We start from the raw sequence: 19,304 nt of genomic DNA on the forward strand, positions 1-19,304 counted from the left end.
TTTTTTTTTTAATTTTGTATGATGTCTTTTAAGATTTTTAAACCATGCTCGTTAAGGAAAGTTCAAGGAGCAAATACTTAAGGCTTTGTTTTTCCAAGGGCTGTGAGGGAGGCCAGTGGATGGCAGAGGCCAGTGGGTTCACCCATACACAATGCTACTCAAACCCACACTACCAGGCAACATTCATACAGAAATATTACACTTAAAAGTTACAGTGTAGAGCAACATTTTTAGCCAGTGTACATAGAAAGAATCAATGCATTTATTTTTTTTAAAATTTTTCTCCTTTTTTTTTTAATTTCCAAACTTGACTGTGATCATTATGTTCAAGTATTAGTCTCATTAACAGAGATGAGGAATTTTCTACTTACAATAAATTCGTCTGTTAGAAAGGAAGGGATGTTTTGGTACACTGAGGAGAACACAATGCTGAGGTTACCCAGTAGTGTCCTACAGTCACTCGACTGGCTGCTGGAAGTGACGTGGGAAAGGAACAGAAGGAGTTAGGCACCAAGACCCTGGGAAAAAGGGATGTTATAAATAGCTTTGCTAATTCCCAGAGAGGAGAATTGTTCCATTAAATCCACTGTGGTGTTTGATGGAGAGGAACGTGGGACCATCGATCCCACAGTGGCTCGTGAGAGGATCTTTGCCTCAGATCAGCCATTCCCACCCCATTGCTGCCCTGGGGACAGGATGGAGCTGCACCTCCTCACCTGACAATGATTTCAGCTACCAGAGAAGTGGCTGAACCCTTTTTGGAGTTGTCAGTGGGTCTGGATTCCTTTCTCACCAGGACAGCCAGACTCCTAGCAGCGAGGGTTCAGCAAGGTTAGCTTTGACACTGGAGAAGGGAAGTGGGGAGGGAAACACAATGCAAAGAAAGGCAGCTCCCTGTGGCAGCCAAGCTGCCTGTGTCCCAAACTCACCGTCCCCCTCCTCCACACCCTGCCCAGAAAACAAAAGCATCAGAAAAACCTGCCAGAGACTTTTGACTTTGGACAAAGTCTAAATGATAAACGTGGGGAAGAGACAGCTGAAAAGGTTCTTCCTATTTTAATGCCTAAGTACATACCCCTAGCTGGCTCTTCTCAAACACAGGCTCTTTTTCAATTACACAGGCCTCTAGACAGTGCAAATGGTCAGTGTTTAATGCATTAATGAAATGGGCTTTCGAGTTGAAAATAAGCCCTGCTCCCTGAAAAAATTCTGTTGCTCTTAATCTTGGAGGAAATCGAGATGGGAATGGAAGCAGCTACACTGCCCCGCTCTCCCTGGAGCTGGGGAACAGATGCAACTGCTACCCCTGCAGCAACTCAGCCTCAGTCCAGCGAGGAGCTGCTCAGCAGAAGGCAAAAGCTGCACAAAGGGGATTCTGTGGTGAGGAAACAGCTGTGGTGTGAAGTAGTGTAATGAAATTCTTTGACACAAAAGGCATGTTAAATATTTGATGCATAAAGGAGACAGATAATGTGTAAGCAAAGCTCTTAAATATACAGTATGTCTTCTTCCAACAGTTACTATAATGATCACACAAGTTTGCAAGTTAAAAATGCCTTGCTTATTAATTAAAATTAAGACTAAAACCTCTAATTTTTGTCTGTGAAAGTGACTGCAGCCTATCTATACCCTGGGTGCTGAATATGAAGATTTCGACTATCGGTTGGTTCAGGTGCTCGGTTCATGGGAGGCCGATGGACTTTCCCCAGCACAGCCATGCTCTGCTCTCGGAAGCAGGACTGCTGGAAGTCCCCACTTAGGTAATCCATGGTCTGCATCACATTATTCTGGCTGGATGGGCCAGCTCCAGCTCTGTAATGAGTTCCTCCTGCACAATCCAGCGGCGCTCCCGCTGGCTGTCCCCCATGGAAAGGCATGGCGAGGTCCTGGGACCCAGAGCTGTCACTGTTGGGTGTGGGCAGAATGTTATTCCAGATGGGCTGGAAATAGTGCCCATTGGTGTATGGCAAGGGTCCCTGCAACCCGTTCACAGGCGGAGAAGGTGTGGGCTTCTCCATGGGGGGCTTCAGGCTGAAGGACTGGCCCATGCACAGTTCTTGAGGGTAGCTGGAAGTTTTGCCAGGAAAACTCTGCCCTGCGATCTCTCTCTGAGGGTGCTTCCCTGCGAGTCCAGCAGGCCCAGCAGCCTCCCCACACATCTGCTGCAGATGTGCAAGCTGGTGCTGGTTCCACGCAACCGATTTGATTTCGTTCTGGTAGGCGGGTGGCACCCTGTTAATATTCACCATGGGCACGTTAACAGAGGCAGGAGGAATAGCAGCAGCAGCATGGTCGACAGGGTTTACTACACAGGAAGGCATGGGTGTAGGGACATTGTGAGTAGATACCCTGGTACTTGCATTGATAAGCAGGTTGCGACTTATAGGGCTGGGGTTTGCAATCTGTCCCTCACACACTGAGGTAGTGCTAATGCCAGCTCTGGCCTGGCAGAACTGGTTAATCTGGTGCACAATGCTGCTCAGGTCCGGTGGCTGGCTCTGCTGCAGGGTGGCAGCCATAGAGAGGGGAATGGTTGAGGTAGACACGGTCACATTCGGCGGCGCATCCGCATCCGGCATCTTCCTGCCTCCATGTAAGCCCTGCTGCAGCAGAGGGTTGGGGCCGTGCTGCAGAGCCTGGTGTGCCAGGGGCTGGGGGTGCTGCAAGCCCTGCGGCTGCTGCACGTTCTGCGGGTGCGGCAGCGCCTGCGGGATGCCCTGAGGGTGCGCTAAGCTTTGTGGCTGTGGGATACCCTGAGGGTGCTGCGGGATGCTCTGGGGGTGCGGCAAAGTCTGTGCATGCTGCAGAGCCTGCTGGCGAGCGAGCGCCTGCGGGTGGGGTAAAGTGCTTGGTGCAACGTAGGGCGTGGAGGGAGGGTTCATCATCGCCTCCGGCAGCAGGCGCGTGCGAGTCCCGTCAAAGTCCTTGATCACTCCCTTGGCTGGGGATTTGACTATGGCCAGCAGGCCCGTTTTCGTGGTGGCCTGAGATGGGTAGGGACTGTACCTCTGGCCTGAAGTATCAAGTCCGTTCACAGTACGGCGTATGTGTTTCCTCTGGGGAACCTTGACGCTGTTTGGGAAGATTTTTATAGTCAGTGGATTGTTGGCGACCTTCTTAGCATAAGCATCCAATTCTGCTGGGGTAGGATACTGTGCAGATCTCATTTTCTGTGTAGTGTCCCCTGTGGAGAAAGGAGATTCGTCAGTTCTGGTAAACAAGGGATCAACCCCAGGGCAAGACAGTCACACAACAAAGATGGAAAATCTCCAAGGAATCAAGAGGCAAGAAAACTTCATCTTCCCAGACCAGTGTACCAGATACCTCATTCCCTTTATTACCTGGCGACCAACACAAGCCCCAGTTCACCTTAAGGCAAGACCCGTCCAGGGGAGCAAAACAAAAACCAATGTTCTCATCAGAGTATGTCTGCAGTTGGACAAAAACAGGTACACACTACAAACATCAGATTGTCTCCAGCTGAAATATTTTTCACAGCTTGTGGTGGTGGTGTCGTTTCTATTCTCTTAATTTAAGGCTGTCTCCTCATGGTTCTTCAAGCCATGCTCAGTATTTTTACTGTGTGATTCAAAATCAGAAAGTTATGAATTAAACATGACCACCCTGTAATCCCGAGGTCAGGACCAGGCTGTGGCTGGCTGACCCTGGCTGGGCACCACGTGCCCCCTCAAACCCTTCTTTCCCTCCCTTCCTCAGCAGGGCAGGGAAGGGGAAACACAGCAAAAGGCTCATGGGTCAGGATAAAGGCAGGGAGGGATCACTCACAAACTACTGTCATGGGCAAAACAGACTTGACTTGGGGAGAATTAGTCTAATTTATTACCAATCAAATAAGAGGAGGGTAATGAGAAATAAAACCAAATCTTAAACCCCCTTCCCTCCACCCCTCCCTTCTTCCTGGGCTCAACTCCACTCCTGATTTTCTCCACCTCTGCGGCGCAGGGTGAGGGAATGGGGACTCAGTGTGAGCTTCCCACAGCCCCCTTCAGGCCCCCACCTCCCCCAGTGGGGCTCCTCCATGGGCTGCAGGAGGATCTGTGCTCCCCTGAGGACCTCCAGGGGCAGAGGTGCCTCACCATGGTCTTTCCCACAGGCTGCACTGGAATCTCTGCTCCCCACCTGCAGCACCTCCTGCCCCTCCTCCTTCAGTGCCCTGGGGGCTGCAGGGCTGTTCCTCTCACACATTCTCACTTCCCACTCCAGCTGCAGTTGTGCAGGTTTTTCTCCCTTCTCGTATCTGCTATCCCAGAGCCTTGGCCAGCAGGTCTGTCTTGGAGCCAGCTGGCATTGGCTGCATTGGACATGGGGGAATTTTCTAAGCAGCTTCTCACAGAAGCCACTCCTGTAGCCCCTCACTACCAAAATCTTGCCCTGCAAACCCACCACACATCAAAGCTTCAGCTGAAGCCTCCATTTACGCAGAGTCCTTTGCTTGGTGCTGACATCTGAAAGCACTTTGAGTGTCTGGCTGTCCATTAGGAAGCCTTTGTTGGTCCAAGCTCAGCAAATGGGAGGAGGCTCATTATTTTATGGCTTGCAATTATTCCCTCAGATAACTTTTCAGGGTGGCACCTTGCTAAGGACAACATGCCCACATCACACAGCAAACTGGGATTACCTCACAAGATTAAACACATGCTACTGCCCAGACACAGACACAAGTCTTCTGCAGATAGAGGTGTGGTTTCACTTCCTCTGATTTACCACACACCCACCTGGCCCACGAGCTCAAACTGCTTCTGCAAAGAACTTCAGAAATGTAGGGAAATGCTTGTGCCTCTCTTGTCATAATCATATTCCAAGCAGAGCTGGGCTGTTCCCTCCTACAGCTCTGCTGTCTAACTCCTGTGGGACTACTACTCATTTTATAATCTTCAAATAATGGCTTGCAGCTTTAACAACTCTCTTTTGCTTTATTTTTCTCCCTCTCACCTTGCAAACAGTTTACTGGGAAAAACTGCCCATTCTTTTTGCTACAATTTTCAGCCCTCCCGTGGCATCTGCTGCTGTGCTGAGAGAGCAGGAGATGTGGCAGCAGCTCCTCTGGAGCCCAAGAGCACCCCAGTCCCACAGCTGGCCCTCACAGCCAAGGAAATCTACCACTCCAAGCAAAGAGCTTGCTGGTCCCAGGCAAACAGCCTTTCCTCTTCAAAATCCACCTCTGATTCCTTTAAGCAAATTGGCTCCAACAGACTCTTGGATTCAGGAGTACCAGCCAGCTCTGCATCCTGCAGCTTCGTCATCACAGGTGAGGGACAGGCAGCTCTGCAATAAGAGCTCTCACTTTCAGAAAGAAAAGGTCAGAAAATGGAAAATAGGAGGGAAACCAAAAGAAAGGATAATTATAGAAATATTAAAAATATCTTTTGTGAAATAAGAGGCTTTAAGAGCAGTTTGTCTTACATCTCCAGCACAGCACGTACCACAGTGCCGATTACACTCGTACTCCCTGTGCTGTCCAGACACTGGCACAGATCATCCCTTTCTCTTAATCAAAGGAAATATTAACCCAAACTTCTTTGCTGTTCACAACCCTGTACCTGCCCCTGCAGGCAGGTGGTTCATATCTGCCCTTTTGAGTGAGCTGCTACACTCCTACAGAGGGAAGAGCCTCCCAATGGATCTGTCAGCACTGCCTTGGCTCAACAGCCAAGGCCTTCATGAACTCCCAATCTTTATTTTTAGAATTGCCCACACTCATCAAGGTCTGTTTCTTCCCCAAGAAATGACCCTGGCAACCCACCATGAACCAGAGAAGAACCAAAGGCCAAAGGAACCTGTCTGTGTTATGGTTCATGTTACACCTACAGCCATTGTCAACTCCTATTTTCAGATGAAAAATTAAACAGATACTTTAAGACACCTTTGCCCTCAAAACTTCCCATCCTGCTTGAGGTTTCCATATGCAAATCAGAAAATGAGGTGGTAAATACAAACACTGACCAGGCACACTAAATATTCTCTTATACAAGTATCCATGTTTATGGTATAGAGAAACTGTGAAGGAAACCTTCAGGAAGCAGCTGAACCACAGACATTTGAACTGCTGCTCCTTTTAGTTTAGACACACACCTCTAATCTCAAATTTGGAAGAACTCCTTCTGCTGATGAGAGAAAGTAATCCCTCAGTTAAACTGAAATGACACCCCAACATCCAGTTTGGCTTCCCAGCAAAGGCAAACCATCTTTTAAATCCCTTGGCCTGGATCTTCTGAACCCAACCCCCATTTCAAACAGTGCCTGGTTTGTGTACAGGTGAGATGATGCTCCTTTTACCACAGCCTAACTCAGCCATGCTATGCAGGCCTGCAGGTGATGTATTTCTGAGTGCCCCAACGTGCTCCTTAAAATGTGCTTTGCTGGGAGTTCCATGGGCAAGATTCCATGACTGCAATAATTAAGGCAGTAAAATATTATAGGAGAAAGGCATTATGGGGTAAGCAAGAGTCTGAACATCCCACAAATCAGTAAAGAACGACTAGTGCAGGTAACCAAGTGAATGGAAAACCTGCTAGAATAGTCCAGAAGAAAATGCTGGTATTGGAACATCACCATTCAAGTTCAACTGCCAGAATTTCAGATAAGGCCATAATAAAATGATGAGGCAATGGCAGCTGAAGAAGCTCCATCAGGAAAACAATGGGATGAGTTCTAGAAGCTCCCTAGTGGTGAATGCAAGGCAGATTTCTTTTATCAAAAAGTAGTTATTTCATGTTTGTTATAAGCCAAAGCTGTGCATATGAGCAACTGCCCCAATGAACTGGTGAGCTGCCAGTTCCCACTCCAGCTGATCCCGTGGCAGCCGATCCCTCTGGCCACATTCCTGCACGTCTCACCACTGGAGCTGTTTCTGTCCTGGAGTGGGACAGACAGACCTCCCTGCCTCACCTCAGCACTAATGCAACAGCTTTTAAGTGCACTGCACATTAAGGCTTTAAAAACCCATTGCTTTTAATGCTGTCTGTGGTTAAATTTTCATTAACATTAAACAAAATACAAAGAGACCTGCAGGATTCCCACCCTAATGAGAGCACATCAGGGCTGGGACAAGCCAAAAACAGCTGTGCCCATCTTTTGAATAAAAATCTCAATTTCAGCAGTTTCTCTACAGAAAAGAGACTTCAAAACCCCCTCAGTTTAGCTGATGACCACATGTTCTGTCCCATCCTGTTTTTCTATCTCTTGTCATGTTCCCCCCAACAAAATCCTCTCCAAGAAGCACCTTTGGCTGGATTTTGCAGCACAGTCCCAAAAAATGGCTCTTTTTCTCCCAGACCTTGTGGCACTGGCTCTGTGTCCAACAGCAGCTGCAGACACAGCCCAAACAGTCCTGCCTCAAGTATCCCAATTGACTAGTGAGGTTTATACTGGAGTCACTGGGAGGAAGGAGAGAATATTGATATGAAGTCCTTATCCCTGTGTGGATAAGGATGGATTTCAAGGTTAGCCTGAATTCAGGCAGGAATTCAACAAAAAATACTGAAATTGGAAGTCCTGTAGTCATCAGTTTCTAAAGGAAAAAATATGAGCATATTGATCTACCCAACTCCTACTGCACAGGCCACCCTTCAGAAAAAGCCTCTTGTTTGAGAGTGAATATGGAAAAAGAAAGTAATTGAGTTAATGTGGATTTTTAAGCACTAATAAAAAGACTGATCCAGAAAACTACACTTAAAAATTATTAATACAAACACTGCCAGTCTGAAGAAAGGCAATCTCGTGGAGTTCCGTGCCTTTCATAAAAGCAATAGCACTATTATTACAGCTCATTTCCATCCCCCATGGAAAGTCACAAGTCACTGTTCATTAAAAAATGCTCATTAACTCAGCTTTCCCCTGGCCAGGGGCTGGGCTAGTTGTGCATATACAGCATGAGAGAAACACACCAATTAATTGTACCCACATCTGCATCAGGGCTGAGCGAGTTCTGGACCAGCAGCTTCACCTCCCAGATAAATCAGAGCAAACCCAACAGCTGAGCACCAACACTGCCAGCCCGTGCCTGCCAGCTACTTCATGTCCTAAATTCTTCCAAATGCAGTTCCCAGAGCTCCTCACTGAGCAGGACACAGCAGTGCTTTCAGCACAGGGAGCAGCAGATCTCCAAAACAGCATCAGGTACCACCAGGTGAGGAAACTGCCCAACACGCCAGCACGTCGCCTTGGAAAGCTGTAATTAGCAAATACCTGATTTGTGCACAGCTGCCCTCACATGAACCTCAGCAATTTGCTTTCATAACCAAGCTTTGCCAAAGAAACTTCCTGTAATGGACAGACTGGGCACGCTCCTGTCCCACAGCCCTTGGGACAGGCCTGGCTCTGTCAGCAACACTCACACTGCAAGTGGAACAGGGCAAGGAGGGGATGCCCAGTTTTGTTCCATCACCAGTCCCTTGGTGAGTGCATTTTTACTATTGCTGAGTGTCAGTACAAGAAATTGAGCCAGGAGAAGTGCTGTGCAATGCTGGGGGGAGCACACATGGGCATGAACAGTGTTAGTCATCTCTGACAGGAACAGGATCACGTCACCCTTAATTAATTGCAAAATTATCTTACCTGTTTTCAGTAGCACCACAAGCCTTGCTATATGAACAATTTGGCTACAACTGGACTGTAAATCACTTGGTTTTAAAAAGCAACGAGTCCATCAGCAAACTGAGGGTATGGAGACCTCCCAAATGCACATTTCAAATGTAAGAGACAGGTCTCAGCCCTAAGGACCAAGATCTTATGCTGAAACCTTGGTAATTCTGAATTTTCAGCTGAGCAATCAAGGTGCAACTTCAGAGATAAAGAAGACTGAGTTAAAAATATCTAGCTCGTAAACTTACATTCCCAAGTATAAGTTGTTCTTAAAAACACCAGTACAACTATGAAAAAAATGACTGAAGTTATCAAAAAAGAATTATCAGAGCACTCTGCAGACACATTTTCAGAGGCACAACGGAGACATCAGAAAAAAGACAGAAACTTCGAACTTTAGTAATTTGGAATAGCTCACTAATATTTGCAGGATAAGCCTCAGGTATGTAGAACAAGAGCTGCTGACCTCAAAAGGTTTGCATTAGAGTGATCCAACTTTTATTGGTGTCTATGAGTAATTACACAAAGGAGGGTGAAAAAAAGCAAGGAAAAAGTTGTGTTAGAAGCAAGTCAGCTGGCACCCTTTTAGCACAAAACATTTTCAGCAAAAAGGCACTAATCTCACAGGAACCTCACTCACATTGCATCCTGCTGTGGTTAAAATTAACCTTTACAGAGCCAGGAGCAGAGGAGAGCTTGCTGCACACACTGAACCTCCACAGCCATTTCCCAGAGCCAGTACTGACGGATGCCTTGAAGGCATAACAAAAGAAAGACTCTACATAAATAGTTTTTCCACTGTATCCTGAATGTTTCTGTCACAGCTGTCCCAGAGCCAGATTTAACAGTTAACCACATCCTGCAGACAAAACGTCACTCACATTTCTGAAGTCCAGTGTTCATCTGCGTGTAAGAAAGAAGCTGAAAGGAGAGGTCGCCTGGTCCTGGCAGACAGGCCAGCATGGCAGACAGGCACTAACACAACATGGGGCATTCACTCCTCTGCACACTGCAACAACAGAGAGACAAGTCAAAGTTATAATACAAGGAGGAACAGAGAAAAGAAAGCGGCAAAGAGCCATCCCTGGGTGAAGGCCTGACCGAGCACAGAGGAAGCTGCTGCTCCAGTCCTTACTGCATCTTGTAACAGCAATGGAAATACTTCAAGAGGTGGGTCATCTGCAGGGTTAAAACCAAAACAGCTGTCTCACTCTCCTCTGCTGCTTGACACACAGAGAATAATCCACAACTCCGTCCTCAAATTTCAAAGGTGGTTGTTGTGAATGATAAAGAAACCACCATCGTTCATGTCCACCAGGTATAGCCAAGGCAAGTCCTCTGGAGAAACCCTGTCAACTGCTCTTTTGCATTTGATAAAAAGACATGGCATGCATAAATTGAAGGCAAAGAATGCAGCACTCTGCCTTGTGGCAAGATTAAGCTGCATGCTACAGCTTGTAATTTCTGTGGCCCATTAGGCTGCAAGATGAATGGCCACAACTTCCTTCGTTTCCGCAGAGACTCAATAACCCACATGGCTCTGGGCAGACAATGCAAGATGTGCCTCCTGCACGAAGGGGCTGCAGAGGTGCCACCACCCTCTGCTCTTTAATTCAGCATTTAGGAAATCAAACCTCGAAACGAACACAGAGCACTAAAGCTCTTTATACATAAACACTGCACAACTCTCTCAAATGCCATCATTGTACCGAGGGGAGATCCCAGCAACAAACCTAACTGGGGCTCAAAGTGTCCCAACCAGAATTACAGACAGAGATTTCTGCTGGAACAAGATCTTTAGAGGCCACCTGGTCCAAGCCCCTGCTCAAATCCTGCTGGTCTCAGCCAGCCACAAGACTTTACAAGTTCTGGGAAATGGGGTGGCAGAGCCAACCTGGAGAGATCAGTTGATTTCTGCTCCATGTCCTGATCTCCACAAGCATCAGTGCTGCCATACACAGCAAAACACATAAGGACCATCTAGAATGGCACTGGGACTGGTTATATGACCTCCAAAACATGGGAAGAGTTGAAAGATTTCAAAGTTGTAGGCAGATTTAATTTCAGATGTTGTTTCCCAATTACATCACAATCACAGAGGCATTCAAAGATCAAAAGCTCAAGCCTGACACGAGAAGCCACGGCCGCCAAAACCTCTCAGAGGCCACTTCTGACAGTCCCACTGCCCAGGACAGCAGAAACCATGCAAAGCCTTTGGATGACACTGCCATGACAACATCAGTGCAACATCAGTGGTCCTGGACAGAACCACAACCCTCCTGCTCCAGAAACCTCCAATGGCAGAGCTCTGCAGGGACGTTTTAAAGACTTTGAGACCTCACCTCAGCCCAGCACCACGAGTCAGGCCACCCGTGGAACACCTGCCCCAATGGAGTGAGCAATGAGGACGTGAAGCTTTCCTGCAGCACAGCAGTTACTCACTGTGTACAGTTCATTAGCTCCATGTTTATGCATCTCCTCGGTTCAACACGCAAAGGTTGATTAAACCAGTGGCCAAGAAATCTCATTCAAATATTAATTTATGAGAAGTTCTGCATTTTCACTGGTGAGTGCTCTTAAAAGCTGACCCAGTGCAGCTGAGAGAGCCTGCTGGGTGCCACTGTGACCAACAAAAGTAGTCCTGGGCACTGAATGTCAGCGTGACAACTCCATGCAGTTGCCCATTCACCCCTCCCACACACAGTAACACCAACTCAGTCTTGTGAGAACCTCACAACCACCTCACCAAGTGCAGGGCCCAACAGCACAAGCATCAACAGAACAAAATTATATCATTCTCCATTTCATTCCTAGGAGGCAGCAACAATATGAACTGCCAGAAGTCCAAGACATGCAGTTGTAAAACATTCTAAGTCTAAACCCAGATTTTCCTCTGACTCTCTGAAGGAGGTGGAATTCTTGGAGCCCTTCAGAAGATGCTCAGAAATGATGACTGAAGACCTGTCACATCCACAACATCAAGGAATTGCCTGAGGAACTGAAAAGTTGCTCGACCTTTATAGACGAGCTTCATTCGTGACTGTTAAGTATGCAACGATCAGTGAAACTTTCCAAACAGCCCCTGGGCAGCAGTTTCTCATTCCAAATCATGCCCAGCAAGACCAAAAAAGACAAAACAGGAATCCAGCTCCTTTTAATCAGAAGACAAAACCACTGTGAGTTGTCAGAGCTTTACCTGAGTAAGCAACAGAAACACCCACAGTCAGCAAGAAAAAAATAATAATTGTATTTTCCTTTTTTCTTCATTTCATCAACTTCAGAAGACTGGCAAAAACAAGACCTATTTCTCAGTGAAAAGCAGACAAACAAAATTAAGAGCATTCACTGCAGACAGAAAAACAGATCACACTATTCCCAGATTGACCTGAGCATCTCCCTTTACTCCTGACGACGGCCCAGGATCACTTCCCATCCCTGTGTGAGCACGAGAGGTTGGTGTCTAGAACTTCATTTAATTGCTGGCAAGTTTGTGTGCAGCCCTGAAAGGGCACTGCTGCTCTCTGACTGAAGGAGCAGCTTTCCAACAGCAAGATGTGGGGAGGGTTTGCTCACCTGCTCCATCATTAACGCTCCTTAGAGCCCAAACACTGCGAGGCTTTGAGAAAGTGCTGGAGTGCCCCAGCCAGGCCCAGCACACAGCAGTGAACAGGATAATGGCACATCAGGAGAGAGAACAAGGGATTAAGGTGGGCACAGCATTCACCTCACAATAGCCAGGCTCCTCTTATGTGACAGCAGCGTTTCCTTGAAGGTCAAAACATGTATTTACAGAAGCTTTAGCTCCAATACAGAGCACAAGGTTTTAGAGAGCTATAAAGGCAAGTTGTTCCCCCAGGCAGATAATCATTTCAGGTAATGCCAAAGGTTCATAAAAGACTCAGGTGCCAACAATAATTTTAAAGAAAATACTGCACTTAGAAAATAATTTTAAGTAGAAGCATAAAACCACTCTTTCAGCTTGATTTGCAATAACCAAATTGATGACATCTAGGTCACTGCTGAGCATTAAAAAAGAAATTCAGATTTCTACAAAAGTGCTGACCATAACACCATCACTGATTTTCATATTATAATTAAAATCCTACTTCCAATTTTGTTCTCTGTGAAATCAATACAGGCTTTCAAAATCAGGATGTCAGTATTTGCAGACAAATGTATTTGAAATATCTTCACAAGTACCCCATTCATTTTTTTTGTTAGAAATTAATTAACATTTATTCCCTGAAATACTCAGCACCTGACTACTGCTTTCTGACTTGACTCTTTCTGAGCACAAGCTGGCACAGACAACTCAACACTGTCATCTAAACCAGTCAGCTGCAACCTGCAGAGTGATCTGACCAGTAGGCTGTGGCACCCAGCACAGGAGGGCTATGAACTGTGAAAACCTCACCTTTGAAGTTTTAAACTGTATTTTAAACTGATCCTGTACACTGCCAAACACAGCTCAACGAGCTCTGTCTTGAAAATATACATATAAAAAGATAAAGTATATTTCCAGAGGAAAACAATCATTAGATTGGAATAAATAAATAAATACCCCTCTTTGAAGTGATTTTAATCTAATATAGCTGGAGGGTATAATCTTAACAGCACACGTAGGACATTCTATGAAATAGCAGGTTTAGACACGTGAACAGGGGTTTTTTCCACTAAGATTTATTAATAATTAAATCAAAGCATGTTAAGCTTAAGAGGGATTTGCAGTGCTTGGGATCTGGGGGTAACTGGCACAGTCTCACCTGCACATCAGGGTGTGTTTTGGTCCTGGCAGCTCCAGGCTCACCAGGCAGGATGGAAGGACTCACCTCCAGCCCCTGCCCAGGGACACCCTCCCCACAGAGCCAGGAACCAGTTCCAGTAAAACTTACCATGACACTGCCTTTCTGTACTTAAAAAAATACATGATTTTTTGTCTGATTTTCAGCATTTTCATATTTATTGCCTCTGCCAGACCCAGTGCTTCTCAGGCCAGGGGATCCTTTTACAACCTAGAGTAAAACCTGGGTGTAAAGCAGCTCAGTACTACCAGGAAATTTCTCACACTGTAACACAGCTTGATCATTATATAAACAGCCCACGAATTGCCAACATTTCAGATAGGCCAACCTCTAAAGCTCCCAAAAGGCATTAAAGGGTGAGAACAAAAAGGAAACACACCCCACAAACCACCCCTGGCCAGTGAACTATGGGAAACTGAGCTGCTTCAGATGAGAGCAAGCTGGTGAGGGCTAAAGTTGGGTTCCTAAAGTCAACACACGTTTGAAATTCCGATTTGAGTGGGCGCTCTCCACAAGGCCCGAGGCAGGAGGAAGCAGAGCATCCACCCACAAAGGGAAAGCTCCAAACTCTTCCAGGTTTCCAGCACCCTGGGGTGCCCTGAGCCCTGTGAGGGTTGGTAAAGGCTTGTGGCTGGCTGGTGCCTTTGCTGCTCCTCTGCTCCCTGTTCCAGGACAGCCCCTGGAGCTGCAGCCCCCGGCACGGTGGCACTGCCAAGTTCATCACACACAAACGCTGCAGCAACAACACAAACCAGCCCGGGTTGGGAAGTTTCTTTGGTACAAATGTCTGCAAGAGCTTGCCAGGAAACATAATTGAATCCAGGCCAATTTTCATGCTCTTGAGGGAAACTCAGTGTCTCATTTACCCCCTGGCAGGCTGCTCAACACCACGGAGACTCATTCCTTTTCCTTCTCTCAAAATAACCTAAAATCTGAGGGTTTTGAACATTTATTCATGTCAACTGCAGACACTGAACCCTCCTGCCAACCTCAGCTTTCAATACAACTCCCTCCCATCAGCCATGCCTTGCTTGACAGTGTCTAGACTGATCCTGCAGCCTTCCTGCCTCTCTCCAGCCCTAAAACTCCCCTTTATTCTTGGACACTTACCAGAATGGCCCTTTCCCAGGACTGCTGAGGACAAGCCAGAGATAAATTTTACCATTTCCTGGAAGAAAATTACCAAACTAGCACTGTATTCATCACCAGCTGGTATCACATCCTCTTAATGCTTTATAAATGGAAAACTGCAAAATAGTGGGCAGAGAGGTTGTCCTCTGAAATGGCAATAAATCACAATAGCATGGAGTGTTCTTGGGGATAAATAAATAGGAAACTGAACAATGGAAAGTCGCCGTTTGTAGCACGGGGAGTGCACTGTCAGCACCTGCCAGCACAGGACCTTTGGCTTTCTGCATTCAGGTGGACCTTTTGTAGAGCCCTGCAACAGTTTCGATCAGAATCAATTTCTACTTCTTGCCGTTTAATTAACTCTGATTTTGCCTGTACACCACGTCACCTCTAAGGCTGACCTCCATTTATAATGTTACTCAGGCAACAAAATTAGTTTGGTGGGGAAGGCAGAGGGAATTTAAATGCAGCTCTGCTCGTCTCCGTGAGCTGGGATGGCAACGCTCCACAGGGAAGGAAATGAGGCAGCTTTGGGATAACAGCACTTATATGGAATATTGTTCATATCACACTCCACATGCCCAAGGGCTGCCACTAAAGCCTTCCAGGTGAGCAATTTGGAACAGGATGCAGTGCAGTAAAAAAAGCCATGGCAGTGACTCTTGGCTTCAGGTATTGCCACGTGTGACATCAGCTCCACCAAATTCTCCCTCTGGATAAAGGGGCAGAGAGCTCAAGGTTATGATCTCAAGAGTTTAGAAAGCCTTTTTTTAGGTCTGTCCCAAGAGAGTATTTTAAAACACAGTGCTACACATCTGCTGAAGAGTAGAACAGTTGGCTTTAATTGTAAGATGGATTTTTACATAGCTTCTGACCTTTCATCTAATTGAGGCCTGAAGAAGAAAAAAAAGAGGAAAAGCTACACATCACTTCAGTTATTAAAATCCATCAAGCTCAGACTTTAGCCTTGGGATAACCACAGCCAAAAAATTGACTTGCAAGTAATTATCACTGCTATCTGCAATAAAAGTTAATTGGACATAATTGAACTAAAGCCCTAATCTGAATGAAGCTGTTGCTGGCAAGAAGCCTGCTCCTGCCTGCACTCTGCAAATGGAACTGCTAGCAGGAAAATGGACAAACACGAGGCTGCTTCAGTCTGCCCACTGCATATCAGAGCAGTTCTGCAAACAGCTCATTAGCTGGGCCAGATAAAGCCATTAACAGGGCCCGTCCTCATCAAACACACCCTTCGACTATACCCAAACAGGGCGATGGCGTCGCTTTATAACACACATTTCAGTTTTACTGACCTCTTAATTACAGGGACTGAGACACAAGACTCATGTCACGAGCTGCTGGTTTCATCAGTGCCCAAACACTGCCAATACCGCTACAAATAACGTCCTTTTTCAGCACATAAAGATACCAACTGAAAAGGTTTTCAGTGCTGATAATTTCCCACCTTCATGCAGCTCAATAGCCTTTCCTGTTGCAGGACCAGCCTCTTTCATCTCCGCACAGAGCACACAATCAGCTGCTTTCTGTGCACAGCCCGTGCAGGTGGCTGGGGGAAGGGAGTGCTCAGCTCCAGTCCTGCTGATTCCTCCATTTAGAGTTGGCATTTTTGTTAACTAACAGACCAGAAAGCAGTTGTCATCCCCCATGCTACTTTAGAACTTCTTTACAATTTTAATTATTAACACTGTCCTTCACCAAAGCATATCAAAGCACTTAACAAACATGACTGAAGCCACATAACCACTCTGGAACAGGAAAAAATTGCACATGAATCCTTTCACAGTGGCTTAAGGTTTTTTGACCAGATTTATGTTAGAGCAGTGGTCTCCTGATGATGGACTAGCCCCCGACAGAAGGGACTGAGGGAAGTTTCCGGCTCTCTGTGGGTTCCTGATGTAACTTTGGACGAAGCATTTAATGACCCAAAGCCGTGGTCACTCTTTGTTTAAAGGACAGCAGCGGGTGACACTTTTCTATCAAGACAAATGAAACAGCAGAGCATTCAGTATCACCTTGATTTCTCTCATCAGGTTTACCAGGTCATGGGCTGGGCAGTCTCCTGGGGACACCTGGAGCCAGATCCCCTTCCCTGTCCTGAGCACCACTTGCTCCCCACTGCGCCTCCCCAGGACAGAACTTTGTACCTCAGGAAAGCTGCAACAGAGAACCAGTGACATCAATTCCCTTTCATGACCCAAATCAGTGGCTTACTTTACTTTGCTCAAAGCCCTCACCTCTTTTTAAGCATATTTTTAGATTTAACTCTGTATTCTGCAGCCTGGCAGGAGCTGACAGACATCCCAGGCATAAGTAGGTCTTGCCAGGTGTGGCGGCCACTTCTGAGGGGGAGCAAAGATGGAGAAAAGACAAGTCTGGACGATTGTAGGGCCTGGCCAAAACTTCAAAGGAGGATTTCTGGCTGTGCTTGAAATACATCTACTAGTGGTCAGTTATGAGACAGATGAGATACTACTTTTACCATGGGAACATATGCAAGAAATAGGAAAATCGACCTGCCTGAAGTCAAAAGCAATTTGAATAACTTTGTATCTGCCTACTCTCAATTTTCACTACACAAAAGCACTCTGACCTTTAATTAATGTTCTTTCTCCTTTTATATGGTAACTTCCAACTTCAAATTTTTCATGCTGGGAAACAGGCTGAAGAAGGAGCCTGGCACATATCTCAGCTGTGTTTCAGTCCATGTGGTTCCACAGACATTTGGGGAGGGAGCAAAGGATGCTCCGGCTGAACCGCAGCAATTCATGGCACAGGCCAGGTAAGTACAAGGGTGTCATTAAAATCAGAACTCGCCCAAGGTATCAGGCTTACATTTCTATTTTCAGAATGCAAAACAGGCTCCCTCCCCACCACTGTAACATTCACAAAAGATCCCATTTTCCTCTCCCAGATACTGTCAGGCACAAACAAATATTCCTTCCTCCAAAGCATCCATTATCCTCAGGGCAAACTAAACCAAATTTCCTCCTGCATGCTCGAGCAACATCTATAACATCACAGCAGCTACTATAAAATATGGAACAGACTTACAGACACGAGTGTGCATGTTCTCATGTGAACATGATGGAAAATTAAGGTTAGCTGAGATGACTTGCATCCAGAGCAAACCCAGAATAGCTCAGCCTCTCCCTAACTGCAGGATGCTGCTCACACACCCCAATGGAGGCACCACACATTCCCACCAACAGACATCCTCCATCCTCTATGCAACTTCCTTCTGCCTCCAAGTGATAAGAAACCAAAATACACACTGACCCCTTTCCCACAGCAGAGAGCCTGCAGTTACAACCTCAACATCCTCAGCAGGAACAGGGTTATGTGCAGCTTTCCTACGTGTTCAATGTGTGGGAGAAGCACGAGGTTGTAATTCTGGGCTTTGCTTCACCACAAAGGACATGCAGGAGGTGTGAGCTTCCTCATGCCACTCTTGGGCAGAATTCCTCCCTCCCAGCTTTCTTGCTTTCCCAGATGTGAACAGGAAGTTTGGTACACCAAACAGCTGCCCAGGCAGAGGGGAAAGGAAACGTGGAACAGTTCCCTCTCCAGCTGCTGCTTCACAGAGATCACCATTTTCATTATCTTCTCTCATTCCACATTTACTCTGTAAAAGCCCAGAATTAAAGTCTTAACCATGACTTACAGAAATCCCATGGCTGCACATGGCAGAAGGATGACAGTTTTTCCTTCGAAAATATCGTCAGAAGTTACAGATTACGACAGTTCCTGGGGAGGAAATCAACTGTCTTCCCATGCTTATTACAAGCTGATTATATAAAAAAAAATATTCAGAGCTAACCTTGAACAAATTTTACCCCTATTCAACAAACAACAAACCAGACATTTGTTACATATTGAAAAATACGTTTTGAGTCCTGTTTTAAAAACAGAGTCATTTGAAAATGAGAAACGTTTGCAAATAAGAGGAGGCTGAAAGCATTAGACTTCACACAAAACAAAAACTGAACTTGTATATTAAGGAAAAAAAATGTTACTCACTTTTAGACCAGGTGTGCCAGTGGTGTGTGAACACAGGGGGAGAGAGTTCGGTTTGCACTGGTCATGCATGTGAACCCCTTTGACCTGTTTAATCACACTGACAGTTTGGGTTAGTATTTAGCTCTCTAGATACTGAATTATGGTCCCACCTACGGTGAAATTTTACAGCCCATTTACAAAACAAGCAGTGAAAAACAGAGTTTTAAGATCCAAAATTGGAGATTTCTGTCTAATTGTGCAGTGCCAGAGTTTCCTGCTGGACCATGAGCACACAAGCTCTTGGACACACATTTATCATTTGTAAGGGCAAGATAAGACCTCTTTCTGCAGCTGGAGATACTGTGCAGCCAGCTGCAAAGATGAAAAGCATTCTAAGAACCTTCAACAGAAGCTGCAACACACGTACAAAACACCCACCAGCTGAAAACAGAGGCCATCAGGTGAATACCAAGGAGCTGGACCAGACACCTGGACTGGTGTTTTCCTGTCAACCTTCACAACGAGGTGCTGGTGTCCTGCTGGATTGTCCTGACACAGACCTGGTGTCCTTATCAATCTCCCAGGAAACTCAAAGGCTACCTCCTAACAGCTCAACAGAAGAAAGGACAAGAAATACATGAGTTGTGTGCTGCTGCAGAACGTCTGCTGCTCTCAGTGCTTTCCTGAGAAGGAAGAAACACAGCCAGCTGCACAGCTGACATTTCAGAACTGCCACAGGGGAAGCAACAC

General features: G+C 46.2%; 1 protein-coding gene across 5 annotated transcripts in view; it reads right to left on the bottom strand.

The window, feature by feature from the left end:
• Window positions 1-1,205: 1,205 nt before the first annotated feature.
• The window catches only part of FAM222B (family with sequence similarity 222 member B), a 34,068-nt gene continuing 15,969 nt past the window's right edge, over window positions 1,206-19,304 (bottom strand). For 3 of the 5 annotated variants that reach the window (XM_071575318.1, XM_071575314.1, XM_071575315.1), the window contains one exon: window positions 1,206-3,184. In XM_071575318.1, coding sequence (XP_071431419.1) covers window positions 1,620-3,167 — 1,548 coding nt within the window. In that variant the 5' untranslated portion in view covers window positions 3,168-3,184 and the 3' untranslated portion in view covers window positions 1,206-1,619. Of the gene's footprint in view, window positions 3,185-9,485; window positions 9,614-19,304 lie in introns of all 5 variants that reach the window. The other 2 variants (XM_071575316.1, XM_071575317.1) reach the window with 1 other exon arrangement.

Source organism: Pithys albifrons, chromosome 21 (genome assembly GCF_047495875.1).
Source record: "Pithys albifrons albifrons isolate INPA30051 chromosome 21, PitAlb_v1, whole genome shotgun sequence".
Taxonomy (NCBI): domain Eukaryota; kingdom Metazoa; phylum Chordata; class Aves; order Passeriformes; family Thamnophilidae; genus Pithys; species Pithys albifrons.